This window comes from Nesoenas mayeri, assembly GCF_963082525.1.
Source record: "Nesoenas mayeri genome assembly, chromosome: 1".
Lineage (NCBI taxonomy): Eukaryota > Metazoa > Chordata > Aves > Columbiformes > Columbidae > Nesoenas > Nesoenas mayeri.
Window position 1 is genome coordinate 123,606,071 of NC_137541.1, and position 14,931 is coordinate 123,621,001.

The window sequence follows — 14,931 nt, forward strand, 5'->3', positions numbered from 1 at the left end:
TTGCAGTGACAGCAGTGGTTGGCTGCTGTTCCTGTTACAAAACTCACACATGCAGCAGTAACAGAATGTATGTATTCTGGCCTTGTCAGGAAGTAACCGTAACATGAATAAATCCATGGGCTTTCTAGCACTGCAAATTACAGTTTCAGTTACTTTTGCCACTATAGTGTTCTCAATAATACTAATGTAAAAGACCTTTTATTCCTGTGCCCAAGTAAGCACTGCAGATCTTCCAGAAATCAGCAAAAACCCCCTCCTCTCAGTTATACGTGCAGCAGAAATCCACAGCACCAATATTGCAGTGATCTTTTCAACACCCCCATTCTTCTCCCAGTTTCAATTTTATATGGCTTTGCCATATGAAATTACTGTATTAGAAGCTCGCAGACTTTCTTCAGAGCAACGCATAGAAAACATATACCACATACGTTTTATCAGTTGGTGGAAGTTTCTTTTGTCTGCATGTAAACTACACACGGTACATTAAGTATCACTCTGCAGAAATAATTGTGATTTTGTGGATCTGTTTTAAATCCCAGTGTAAGCCACTCACACTTAACCACACTCAACATCCTATGGCATTTGATCACATATTCACAGCAAGTAATGTTTATATACCCAATGACTTAATTCTTGATGTATCAGATTCAACCTGTATGTGTTTGCCAGTCCTTAACCTTGATGCATGATTACTGGATATGCCAATCAATGGAAATTGAGGTGATTTTTTTTTTAATCAGAAAAAAAAAATGGAGATAGAAGCTGTAAATTTACAGTTTTCCTTCCTACTAGTGGTTCTGGTGTGACTTCAGGAAGTCAACAGAGATTGAGAACACCTCAAAAGTAATGCAATGCTTTCTACAGGAGATCCTGCTGTGCAGCCACAGTGAGAAGCTGCAGGAGACCAGCCAGGCCCCTCTATCTCCTCCTGGGCAACCTCCCAAGGCAGCTGGCAGACAGGCTGCAGGGGAGTCTTGCACTCCTGATACGGCAGGGCTGAAAAGATGTTCCTCCAGTTCCAAACACTTGTACTTAGAAAGACTGCCCTCTAAAAGGCCATTGATCTTTCGGTATCTGCCAGCAGTTTTTCCTTAACACTGAAACACTGGAGGTTCCATCCAAACCTGAGGAGAAACTTCTCTGAGGGTGCCATCGCACTGTAACAGGCTGCCCAGAGGTTGTGGAGTCTCCCTTTCTGGAGATATTAAACACCACCTGGCCACATTCCTGTGCGATCTGCTTTGGGTGAACCTGCTTTAGCAGGCGGGTTGGACTAGATGGTCTACAGAGGCCCCTTCCAACCCAAACCAACCTGTGATTCTATAAGGCAGGCTCGGCAGACTCCCACAGATGCCCTCAGCCCCGACGAAACTGAACCACAGGGGGCCCCACACATAAAAGATGCTACTGTGTAACACTAATGAAGACAAGACCACACTATTTCTCCCTCCAAGGCAGAAGAGAAGATCTCCGCAGGGAAGGCAGCGGCTTTCCGGCAGCGGCCGTGTGAGGCCGGGGAGCACCCTGCCCGCCGAGAATGACGTTGTGGGGGTGGACCCGGGTATCTGCACCCTCTCCGGGTGCCCGCTGCCGCCGTCCCCAAACTGGCTGTCGAAAACAAGCCCACCGGGACGGAGACGGAGAAGCCGAAGCTCCGCATCCCGCCTCACCCGAGGGAGACACCGGCCACGACCGCCCCCCGCCCGCCCCGGGCAATGGCGCATTCCACAGCGTCCGCGCGCGCACCGGGCTTTCTCGACACAAGATGGCCGCCGCGGCGGCCGCTGGGAAAGGAAAGAGGGGGAGTGGCGGGCGGCGAGGCGGGCTGCTCTAGCTCTCTACGCTCCTTGAGGCGTACGCTCTATCCTCCGTCTCCGCCGCCTCTCTGTGGTCGGGCGGCCGCTCGCCGTTGTCGGGCAGGCGGCAGCGGGCGGAGGGCGGCAGGTGGCGCTGTGGCCGCCGGCGCGGCGGCGATCATGCTCGGGGAGCCGGGAGTGGGCCGCGGCGCGGGGTGGCGGGAGCGGGCGGTGCCGGAGCAGAGCGGCGCGGGGGGTCAGTGCTCGGCGGGATGTTCCGTAAGGTGCGGAGGGTGAATGTGAGGAAGCGGAACGACTCGGAGGAGGAAGACGAGGAGCGCGACGAGGAGCCGCCTCAGGAGCCGGCGCCGGCGGCCGGCACGGGGGGTGAAGGGCCCGGCGAGGCCTCCATGGCGCTGGCGGCGGGCTCCGGGCTCTTGCCGCTGCCCCCCGGCTGCGTGCCCCTCGCCCTGCCCGGCAGCCCCGCGGCCTTCGCCTGCGCCGCGGGCTACGGCGCGGCTCTCGGCTTGGGGCTGGGCTTGATGGGAGCCGACAGGGCTGGCCTGGGGGCCTTGCCGGCGCCCGCCCTCCTGTCCTCCCCGCCGCCGCCGCCGCCGCCGCAGCAGCAGGGCAATGGGCTGCCGGGGGCCGGGCGCCCCAAGGAGAAGAAGAGGCCTCGGGAGAACAAAGAGGTGCCGCGGGCGAGCCTGCTCAGCTTCCAGGACGAAGAGGAGGGTGAGGCGGGGGGCTGCCCGCTCGCGGGCACCGGGCGGCCTTTGGCTCGCTGCCTGCACGGCTGGAAGGGACCTCGGGCTGCTCAGCCTGCGGCGGGTCTGCGCAAACACCGACCCCCAGAACAGCCCGGGTGGTTTTATTCTTTTTTTAAAAAGGCAGCGGGTTGCCCCGTGTGACATAGGAGTGATGAGGGTTCGCATAAACGAGGGAGGGCCCAGGGGGTGCAGCGCAGGGGTGCAGGGAGCGCTCCGTGGGCAGCCGCCTTCGGCCCTGCTGCTTTCCCGGGCCAGAGCCCTCTCCCGCGGGGCCAGCGTACTCCGTCCCACGGGCTGAATTCCGGCCTAGCGGGGTACATCGCCTCTGCGACTGTATAGCTGGTGCCTGAGTGCTGCACCCCTGTTAGGCTCACTGCAACTGGGCACAGGCTGTAGCCTGAGCTGGGTTTGTGCAGTAGCAGGTACTAGTCCTAGGGCCTGTGCAGCCCCTCCCCCCCAGAACCAGCAGTGCTGTCTGAGGGGCAGCTTTGTTTTTATCTGATGTGGCTGGTGTTTGCAGGTAGGGCTGCATGGTGTCCTAGAAAACTCCATGGGAAGCCACTGGTGTTTTGTTGCAGTTAGTTCATCTAGCTGCCCACAACGTTTATTAGATTAACCTACGCACATAGTGGAAAAAGTGGTTGAGCAGCTTCTGGACCTCAGCTTTTGGAAAAATAGCATAGCTGTATTTGTACTGTGCTTCAGCAAGTAATTCTGCAGTATTCCAGCAGGTGCTGTACAAATGAATTGGTCCATTCACACTCAGATAATCTGATCATGGATAACAGTTATTACATATTAAGAATTATTAAAAAACACTGCTCAAACTCCAGAGTTCATTACATCCCAGAAGTTCTGGGTGAATAAAATGAGAAGCTTGTTTTTGTGATACCGTTGTTATCAGGAGAGTTAGTATGCATCTTGAATTTTCTTAGAAGGAATTATTTTGTAATCACTGGAACTTGGATTCTAAGACTAGTGGTTTGAAATCTTGACAGTAGTGGAAACATGGACTTACACTACAGACTTAAACAAACAAAAGACCACCAGATTTGTGCATTTCCTACATCAAAATTGATTTTGTTTTTTTCTATGCTACTTAGTTTTTTAACTTGCTTAGTACCTTTTGGTAGGTTGTAGTGCTGCAGACATTTGAACTGGTAGTACAACCAAAACCAGCCATTCCCTTATTCATGAGTTGTGTATATGTGTGGCTGTGAAAAGACTGTTGGTCCAAAATGTTGTGTCTTCATGTCATTCCAAATTTGTAGTTGCAGTGAAGGATCAGCTGTTTTTTGTTTGGTGGGGTTTTTTTGTGGTGGTGTTTTGGTTTGTTTTTTTTGTTTTGTTTTTATATTAAAAAGCAAACTCCAGTCAGATAAGAGCAGGCCATGTGTGTACACTTTTGTGTAACTTCTGCCTTGCTCTTCTGTGACCATGTTGTGAGCAGGATGAATACACTTGGAAATAACTCCAGAAAGATGAGGCAGACATGAGTCCGCATGAAAGAGTGTCGGACTGGTTTTGTTGCAACAGTACCAATGTGAAGTCACATTAAATTATGTTGTTAGTGGCATTTATTAAGTTCTAGGTACAAAATTAAGAAACTTAATAGGTAAGTATACTTCTTGACAGGTCTAATGAAATGTTTTCCAACTTCTCTTTTAAAGAAACTGAAGAAGTTTTTAAAGTGAAGAAATCAAGTTACAGCAAAAAGATTGTAAAACAATTGAAGAAAGAATACAAAGAAGATCTTGAAAAATCAAAAGTTAGAACAGAGGTCAATTCTCCAACAGATGGTAACTGCAAAACTAACAGTAACTTTTGTAATGGGAAAGATTAAATATAGTAAATACAAATTACTTATTTTCAATATGAATTGTTAGTCTTTTTAGAGGATTTAGCACTTAGAACTGAAGTAAAGCATGCATTAAACGTTCAGTTGAACTTTCCAAATGCTGTTCTGAAGCTTGTAGATAGTTCTGTGATTCTCCGTCTTGTGGAAGTGAGTGTAGAAGAATGAAACTTCTCAGCTATGTATACAGTTGTCAGTTGTTACATTAGTTTAGGACTGTGTCTGGTGCTTATCTGTCGGGATGTGTCTCTGTAATCCATCTTCTTGAAAAGGAAGATTTTTTGAGGTGAGCAGAGCGGTGTTCTTTGTTATTAAAGTAAATTATTCAAGAGCTGTCTATTTCAGGACTTGGACCTTAGAGTAGACTTTATGATCAAATTGACAGGATGAAAGTGTTGGAGCAGAAGGATCTTTAACAATGTACAGTCCTCCAGAGCTTAGAGTAGAGACTGGAATTTTGATGTCGTTGTAGAGTAATAACTTACAACACTACGAGCACAAGCTGAGTGGCCTGTGATCTAAAGATTGCAATGATACAGCTGAAGCATATGAGAGTTGAACATGGTCCCATGCAGAAAATTGCCCTAGTTTAAGTTAATTAATTTAGTCTTTTGAAAAATCTTTGAGATTTTTAAAGGCTTTGTCTGCATTTTAAAAACACTCAAATTCTTTCTTATTAGAATCTTTAAGTTACCTATGCAGTGGTGTGAGGCATGAGCAAAACCAGAAATAATAATTTCTGTGGCTGATGTTCAGGTGATCTGTGGAAGCCTTGATCTTAGTTCTTGCCTCTGTCACAGAGATCCTTAAAAAATTGTGTTTTGCACATGGCTAGTGTGTACTTCATTTTGTTTGTTTTGCAGTCTCTGTAGTTGGTTTGGTTATAGCGCAAAGACCATGGCTGCTACTTAGTCAGTAGTCTAGATTCTCTAAACAAATGCTAAAGTCTGAAAACTCAGATATGTGCAGCTTGCATTGGATAGCTGGATTTAACATGCTTTTTCATAATATTTGTACCTTCTGCCTGTATATATATGTTACCCACCTAATGCAGGGTAATGTTGTACCCTGCCCAAGAGGAATATGAAAATATTCCTTTGAAATGAATGTTCTTGTGGGACAATTTGGTGTCACAGAGGCAATGCTTTCTAATTACTTGTTTAAGAGCCTGTATGAAGGTTGCACACATGATCTTAATTATTGAGTTCCCTCACTTTTTTAGTACTTGGCAATATGTAGAAAGTTCAGTGGTTGCTGGGGTGTCTGCTTTGTAAATTTTGTTTTGAGAGGATGTCAGTGACTTAATCACAATTAAGAATGCGTATTTTACTAGATCTTAAGCAATAAAATTATAATTTAACGTTTTCATTTAATTTTTACCTTTGGTTAAACCTTAAAAAATACTTCTGAGTGATCTTTATAAAAAGAGTAAAAAATGGACTTTGTTGTCTTACCAGTTGAACCACCACTAGATAAGACAGGACAAATTAAGGATATAGGTCAAGAAGATGGGACTGCAAACAGTGAGCATGGTGAGGAAGAAATGGAAGTTGAAAGTGAGAAGGAAGAAGAAAAAACAAAAGCTGGTGGGGCTTTTTCAAGTGCTCTGTCATCACTGAATGTTCTCCGCCCAGGTTGGTTACTGTAATATGTCTGATATGTTAACAAATGCTTTAGCCAGCGCTTACAGCAGTCTAATGTATTTGAGAGATTAGGAAATATTTTCCAGCAACTTATCCAACATCTGGGAATTCTGGAAACTTGTTTTTTTTCCGGAGCTGTTCAATTTTACAAGCCTTATGAGAAAATGTTTTACTACGGAATGCTTGATCTTGATGTCAAAAGCATGAATTTGCCTAAGTGATGACAAGCTTTAAGAAAATCTAGATTTGGAATAGGTGACTTACATGAAATTTAACTGCGTTCAGTTAAAATTCTGTCTTTAGTTTGAATGTCTCAGTTAGAGGTCTACATGGTACCTCAATTGTTTTCCTATCTCATTTTCTCTAATGAGGTTCTGCTCAGGCGCTGAGGCCAAAGAAATTGGTCTGAGAAGGTATTTTTGAAACTAGTTTACTAATTGCTGGCTAACTCATGGCGGCTGGCTCCCCAGACAGAAGATCTGTCTGCTTGCCCTGGACATATTTCAAGGGAAAAAGAATTTCCTGGTTGACCCCGAAATAATTTTTCCTTTTAGGAATAATTGCAAAGTGGTATGAGATGTACATTATTGCATCTGTAAAGATATTGCTGGCTTGAATAGAGTATCTAATGTCAAGTGTGAAGAAAATTTGAACTTTAACCTTATGTGCATGGCTAATCAAAGTAGTGCTAAAATTATTAATGTTTCAAAAACTTGATTTGGAGGGACTATTCTTTATATGACACGTGTAAGTTGCATTGATTTTGTGCTAGGGATTTTAGTGTTTTGTTTTTTAATTAGATGTGCTTTTCTTTTTTCCCCTTGATTTCTCAGTCTTCTTGTATTACTGTTGTCCGGTTTGGTGTCCTCTTAGTCTCTGAGTTATCATCATCTGTTGGAACGGCCAATGCTTTTTGTTTCTCCAAATTAAGAAGAGTTGGGAGCAATATAAGGACAGGAGGTGTCATATTGAAGTGTTTTCTTCCTCCGTTTGCCATAGGCAACTCCTGTGAAAGGCTTCCTCTTCTTCCAGAATATTTCCCATAGGGACATTAGGCTTCTGCTCTTACGGCATATGAGCTGCTGGAGGCAGAGCCACGCTTTTTGGGGAAGATGCCAGCTTTGAGTGTTTCTGGTCAGAGAGTTTGCATGTTCGGCTTGTAAGTTGCTTGCAAATGTTTCTGTGAGTATGGAATTTTTTTCCTCTCACATTTTTTTCTGTTTGCACAGATGATTTGGTAGGGTGGCAGAGGTGAGTAATAAGAAGTCATAGTACCTGTTTCATTGCAGTCGTTGTTTAATGGTGCAAATATCTGTCTCTAGGAGAAATTCCAGATGCTGCATTTATTCATGCCGCTAGGAAAAAACGTCAAATGGCTCGTGAACTTGGAGACTTTACCCCCGTTGACAGTGAACCAGGTAAAAGCCGCCTTGTTCGAGAAGATGAAAATGATGCCAGTGATGATGAAGATGATGACGAGAAGAGGAGGATAGTTTTTACAGTGAAGGAAAAATCCCAAAGGCAAAAGATTGCTGAGGAAATAGGTAAAACCTTTTTAGGACAGCTGATAAACATTCACACTGTTTTCACTGCAAGTGCTCCCATTCAGCATTTTTAAACAACAGGTTTTCCAAACAGGCATGAATCTGGAGTTGTATTCCATTTCTAAGGAGAAGTACTGTATACTGGAATCTGCATATACATTTTTTAGCACAAACTATGTTTCTTTGGTTAGAAGCACACAACTCTATTGAATCTGGTAGAAACTTACACTAAGACGCAATTAGTATTGTTCCTGTACTCTCTTAGGAAGTACATAGCGTGAAAGGAAAAACATGAGTTCTTAGATATAACATTCTTCTTGCTAACAAGCTGGTAAAATAACCTTTTGGAAGAGGAAAATTAGTAAGATAATATAGGATTTTAACATTAGAGGGTTTTACCAGTAATTAATTGCAAATTTACCCGTTGGATTTTTCAAGTGGAACCTCTGTGATAATAATTCACAGGCTAACGTCCTTAGTTCCTCGTGAAGAGAGAATGAGGGTGCACTGAGATGTTCCCAGCAAAGCATGGTCTCTCAGGTTTTTGAACCCCTGATGCTTACCATGAATACATTATCTTCTTTTTGTTACTTGTCTGTTTTTCTCATATTAAGGTATTGAGGGAAGCGATGATGAAGCACTGGGGGCAGGGGAGCAAGATGAAGAACTCAGTAGATGGGAGCAAGAACAGATACGGAAAGGAATCAACATACCTCAGGCATGTATTTAGTTGTGAACTCTTGTTTGTTTCTGCATATAGTGGCTAAATCCATTGTAAACTGGAGTAGTTTACAGAAAGCTGTGTCATCAGACAAGTTCAGTGTGTAACTTCTGATGTTCTTTAAAGAGAAATGAGAAGTCAGATTTTAAGTGTCCGACGTTATTGGTTTCATTAGCCTCTGTGTTCTGGGTAGATGGTGATTGTTTGTGGTGCTGTTAACCAGCATTTATTTGCAGCCTAAACCAGAGCTAGAATAATGCCTCATTGAAAAGACCTCTGTTCTTGTTTATCATTGAGTTTGTAGAGTCTATCTAAGCAGTGTCTGCTTCTTTGCTGTCTCTGTACCTTGTATTGCAGCATAGAGTTAGAATTTGTAGCAGGTTGTACCATATGTTGTCTGTGCATTCGTAGTGGTGTTGCCACTCAGCTGAAGAGGATGGGTTTTTTAAAAAAAACCATTGCAGTAAGATCACAACCAAACACCCTGACTCAAAAGAACCGATACCGTTCTATTAAATAGTCTTAGCAAAATGTGATATAGTGCTAAATACTTGCAGGAGTTATAGGCTGGTTCAGATTGTCATTTAATAACTGTTCTAAGTATAAATATTTAGAATTTTAATACTGCTAAGAGTTTGTCCATTTAAGAAGGTGCTTCTGAGGGAATTAGTTTCTTCCACCTTATGTGTTGGGAGTTCTACACTTAAATCCACTTGATAATAATGCTTTGCAAATGTATCTGCCTACATTTTTGGCTTTATAACGTTTGAGATGTGAAATAAAATATGTTTATTCTTTCTTTAATGTGTAATATATTACAATTGCATTTTCTCTTCCATTAGGTTCAACCAAGTCAGCCTGCTGAAGTGAATAATCTGTACTACCAGACCACTTACCAGACACTGTCTTACGGTTCATCATATGGCGTTCCATACACTTATGCTGCGTATGGATCATCGGAAACCAAGTCTCAAAAAACAGATAATACAGTTCCTTTCAAAACTCCCAGTAATGAGATGACTCCTGTTACTATTGATTTGGTAAAGAAACAGCTTAAAGACAGGTAGGACAGACCATCTTTTTAGACTTAAAGACCTGTCCCCTAGCTTTCTGTTCCTCAGGCGTCTTTTAGTCTGGTGAGCAAACACAGAGTTTCATCGCTGGAAAAGTACTGACTGGCGCATCCATTAAAAAAATATAAAAAGGCAAACAAAAAAAGCTCAAAGTGAAGATGACATTGACAGTTTGTTCGAAAATCTCCTTGGATTGCTTCTCTGGAAGTGAAGCTTTAAATGTGAGGCCATTGATCTTGTTGAAGACAGGTCTGAGTTGCATCTTCTGGACACTGCACAGTCTTATAGTCAAGAATTGAAAGGCCAGTGAGGTTTTAGCTTGTCGAGTTGCATTATTTAAACTGTGAATCAGATTTTTCTGCTTCAGTAGGTAAAGAATTTAAATTTTAGTGTATACAGGGTTTTTTCGGTTTAAACACTGTAATCTGCTTGTCAGGTGTTCAAAAGGTCCTACTGAATGAACAGCGCAATTGCAGTGAGAAATCATTTGTAATGAACAGCTTGCACTTTACATGTCTTCAAAATTGGTTTGTATGCCCCTTGTAGTGTTACAGCCTTTGACAGTGAATCAAGTTAGTAGAGGGATAAAACTGCTATGTATAAGCTGTAGTTCTCCCCACCCCAAAACCTTTCCTCCCAGTTTTACTTTAGGGCCAGCCTTGCACTATTCTGTGCTGTCAACTCCTGTAAGAATTTGCTGGAGTTGGCAGTGCGATGTGCTCAGCATAGTGTAGCAAATAAATTTAAGCCATTAGTTTTGCTTTCTACGTAGACAGGGGAGAAAGTGACACATGAAAATTAGAAAATATGTCTTTGCAGTATTTCCCATACATAGATTTGGTGCTTGCACTGTGTTTAATATCTCAACGGTCTGAAATGTATAGACTTTGGGATGTAAATTTGCTATTTATCCATTGCCCTTCAGGTTGGACTCTATGAAAGAATTGCACAAAGCTAATCGGCAGCAATATGAGAAACATCAGCAAAGCCGAGAGGACTCTACCAAGGCAATTGAAAGATTAGAAGGGTCTTCTGGGGGTATTGGTGAACAGTATAAGTTTTTGCAAGAAATGCGAGGGTATGTCCAAGACTTGCTTGAATGTTTCAGTGAAAAGGTAAGGATGCAAAAACATTCATATTTTTTTCTAAAAAAAAAAAAAAAAAAAGCTCCGTAGTACATGCCAAACACCACATCTCCCTCTTTTTGAAAAAACAGTGCCCTGAGAACATATTCTTCCAAAGGTTTGATTATTTGAGGGTTGAAAAGATAAATTTCATCACGTTAAATTGATCATCAAAAATCTCTCTTTCAGAATTAAGAGATCACTGACTTTAGATCTCCTAAAAATACACTGAGATTGTATGTCTTTAGAATTTTGGTAAATATTCTGGCATTTCAACTTTACTCAGATGCTGCTCTTGTGTTGGATATCAGGTTAACAAAAATAAGGGCTGAATTACAACATTCCTATTTTCTGGAATGCTTTATGAATACAGCAACAAATACTTGTATTTTGTGTGTTATTATGAACTTCTTCCTGCCAGGCAGTTTCACATACTCAGTATTGCTCTAGTAAAACTAGTATAGCTGTCTGAAGACACTCAAACTTAAAAATATACTTCTTTCATGTAGTGTGATACTTTTGTATATGTCTAAGTTGAAAACTTAGTCTGTCTTATGTTATTCATTATGGTTTAGTTACTTACTTTGTTGTAAATATAACAGGAGCTCCTGAATATAAATATATATGTATATATATATTTATATATATGTGTGTGTGTGTATATATATATATATATATATATAAAAATAAAAAAGCCAGGAGCTGTAAAATGCAGTTAGCAGTACATAGCCTATTTCTTCCTTGTCTTCTGACTTGAATACAACAGTATATTATCTTCTTAGTATGTTAGCTATGAGAACTGCTAGAGTAGTTGAAACTACTGCTTACCTGACTTGTTAGGTATGGGAGAGCAATATAATGGAATATAAGGGGTTGCTAATCAGTTAGATGTTAGTTGTCCAGCATTAGTTGTTATTGGGAGAGTCCCATCTTCAACCCTGTGAACTGGAGAATAACTTTGTCGTGAACAAAGCCAGGAAGTGTGGACCAATTAATTGACTCAGCTAATTGGTTAGTTACAGTAGATATTGCTCACTAACACAGCAGTATTCCGGAGTCTGTATTTGCATTAGCTGGTGAGGGGTAGGAAAGGTACTTTCCTTTGCATCTGTGTCAGTGTTGGTTGTCCAGATGTCTAGATTCTTACTTAAAGATCACTTTTACATTCTTTCTCTGAGATAAATTTGTATTTCAGAAGACAAATTAAATACCTGTATCTGTTCGGCATTTGCTTTCCAAAGGCCTGTTGTTACATTTCTTTTGTGGTAACTGTAAGCCATGCATGTCTGGAGGTTCTCCTTGGTAGCCCATGCTGTCTTGTTCAAATGTTTTCTCTAAACAGATTGTTTTAGAATGCACCATTCTGAGCGTAAACCAAGCCCTTTAGTCTCCCAGATCTGGTATAAACCGGGAAACCTTACTGTTAATTAATAGCGTAACGATTTCCATTCACTTTGTAGGAAGATTATTGACCTATCTAGCTATAATAGGGAATAAATTAATTCCAGCCATTATACGGCAAATTAGATGCTGATAATTTAACAAGCTCCTAAAGTTGCTTTCTTACAATATGCCTTTGATTTCCTGGTAGCTGGTCTTTTAAGGATTCTACACCTGAATACCTTCTTCCCCCTTCCCACCCTCCCCATGCTCCACCTGCTGTGCCAGACCATTGAACTTTTTAAGATGTGATTTGTATCATCTCATGCTTCTTAGGAGCATTCGCAGAGTTTTGCTGTTTTCAGTTGGAGGCTGCTGCAGTATCTGTATGTACAAGGAGTTGCAAAATTGGGAGGTGACGTGATCAGTTTAGCAGGAGCATTACATTTATTATTATGTCCTAAAATTGCTCACTTCCTTGACATAATCTGTTTGGGAATTCAGTGCTTTCAGCATGATAAAAGTGCTATCAAATTCAAGAACAATAGCCCACAGAACACCACAAGGTTTTTTAAAAAGGTGGTGGGGGAAGGGGATGAAGTTATAAAATCAGTATCAGTTTTTATTTAAATGAACTAACAAAATGCAGCAGGACAGTAAATTCCTATCTTTTGAGTGTAGGGATAAATTACCTTTGGCTTTTTCTAGAACCTGTGCCCTGATTACTTCATATTTAAAGACTATGTGTGTTTATAATGTAGGTAGCTGTTACTGTAACATACCTAAGCATATAAAATATGTATCAATATGTGTAATAACAATATTGTGTGTATATATATGGGTATGTACATATATATACACACATGCATATATGAACACAAATTCTAAGTAAGTATAAAGCTAGATCCCTCCCTGTCCTTTCAAATATGATGTTTTGATGCTTTCTTATTATTTTGTTAGGACTAGTCACAATTATTAGTCGAATTCACATTGATACTGATCTGAATGAGGAAGTAGTTTGCTGAAGAAGTACTAATGGGTGCACAATATACTTGTCCATTCTCCTAGAGTTTTCTCGTATGTCTGTTGAATTCATTTCGGGGAAAAAAAGGTGTAAGTTAGACTTTCTTCCCCCTACCATCTTATTTCTGCTCAATCCTTTGTGACCACCAACCAATCAAAACCATTTTGTTTGTTTTCTGTTTTGAAGAGATTCTGGACGTTAGAAACACTTTGCTCATTGGTAAGGTGTGATGGAGAGTATAATGAGACAGCAGTTATGCACATTTTAGAAACAAGCAACAGAAATGTCAAATCCTGCATGATTTTTTTTTCCATAAGTGATAAAAACAGTGGAGCTGGAGATGCTTGCATGACTTCATTTTCAAGTAATTACTGTCAAAATTATGCTTTCTGAGAAGGCTAGAAAGTTGTAACGGTGTTTTTACATTTTGAATGTAGGGATGTGCAACGGATACAGAAAGATTAAATAGTTCTGAGCATATCTTTGACAGTACAGTTAGATGAACTGTTATTTTACCTGCAAAAGCAAATTATCAAAACACACTGTGTGTGTCAGAGAGGAGGGCTGTAGGTTACAATTATCCTTGGCACCTAAATATTCAGAGAGCTTTTCACTTTTCTTCCTAGACTGTTGACAGTGAAAGTGAAGGAAAAAAACCCCAAAACACAGTTTTTGAGGTACTGACTAAACAAAACACAATGAACGAGAGCTGTAACTTTATAGTAGTCAATGAAATTGTTAGTCATTCATCCAACCACAGTATTGATAATAGAAGAATAGTGGCTTCTAAGTTTCTTGTGTTTTACATAGGAAATATTTTGAGTGGATTGATATATCTGAATCCGTAACTGTTGTTTTTTTTAATCCTGAGGCAATTCTAGAAAGAACCTCTACAGATGCTTTGAAAAATTTTCATTTAACTTTTCAATTCTAGAATTCCCTTTACACACTTAAGAGAAGAAGCTATATTTTCTATGGTAAACTACAGTAAAACTAGCTTGTTTGGTTTTAATTATTGTTTCTGTTTACAAAATTGTCTAAAATTCAGAATATGCACTTCCAGCACTGGGATATTACCTTCTCCTAGTTCTCTCTGCTGCTTTCTCCAAAAGGAAGTTCTACATATTTTGAGTTGGTATGGAGTTGCTTTCATTTTAATCTCTGTAGCCCAATTTATACCACAAAGAGCTAGTATTTTTCTTTTTAATATCTCCTGATGTCTGTCTCAGACAGCTGAAATGGCCCTGTAGCGATGATCTCACAACCTTACGTTTTACTGGAGGAGGTTCTTTAATAGATGATGAGTCACATTCTAAATTACATCAGAAAACATTTATTTTAGCCTTTGTTTTGAATTAAAAAAAGCTTAGGTGGTAGGCAGCAATGAAATATTTGAGCTAAAAGCTGGAAGACTCTGGGCTAAGCATATGTGTTGGAGGTAAGGAGGATATGGCCTTAAAATTCATACCAAGACGAGTTACCTTTCCAAATTCAGAGATTTTGAAGAGTTCTGGTTTGTGTTTGAATATTTTTAATGATCTAATTTCAGCTTGTCCCAGGAAATGACTTTTTGCAAAAGTAAGCAGAGAATCTACTGTTTAATGTCAAGAAATTCCTAGTTGTTATAACATCATCTGTTTTTGCTATAGTTGCTACTGAAATTTAGTCCACTTAAAAGTTGACTTCAGGAGGTTAGATTCATGTTTTGTTTTTTCACTGTGTACAGTCCAGTTATTTTCACATTAATGTGTAGAATACTACTCCATTCTTGTTTAAAGATAGAGAAGAATCTAAGGTCTGAGAATTGTAAGCATTTTAACACAATACAGAGCACACTTGCTAGAGAAAACATACACTTGAAATAACATTTCACAGTCTCTCATTCAGCCAACAGAAGTTACTTTCAGAATGCTGTTGCTACAGTTGAAAGCTGTCGACGTTACTAAGTGCATGCATTTTCTTCACATTGAAATATTTACTGGTCCAAGTGATACAAATGGG

General features: G+C 40.9%; 1 protein-coding gene across 1 annotated transcript in view; it reads left to right on the forward strand.

Moving 5' to 3' along the window:
* Positions 1–2,012: 2,012 nt before the first annotated feature.
* PAXBP1 (PAX3 and PAX7 binding protein 1) overlaps positions 2,013–14,931 on the forward strand; it is a 28,026-nt gene continuing 15,107 nt past the window's right edge. The window contains exons 1-7 of the mRNA XM_080356341.1: positions 2,013–2,531; positions 4,237–4,365; positions 5,879–6,055; positions 7,387–7,608; positions 8,223–8,326; positions 9,172–9,392; positions 10,328–10,517. Of these exons, the coding sequence (XP_080212467.1) occupies positions 2,069–2,531; positions 4,237–4,365; positions 5,879–6,055; positions 7,387–7,608; positions 8,223–8,326; positions 9,172–9,392; positions 10,328–10,517 (1,506 nt within the window). The 5' untranslated portion in view covers positions 2,013–2,068. The remainder of the gene's footprint in view (positions 2,532–4,236; positions 4,366–5,878; positions 6,056–7,386; positions 7,609–8,222; positions 8,327–9,171; positions 9,393–10,327; positions 10,518–14,931) is intronic.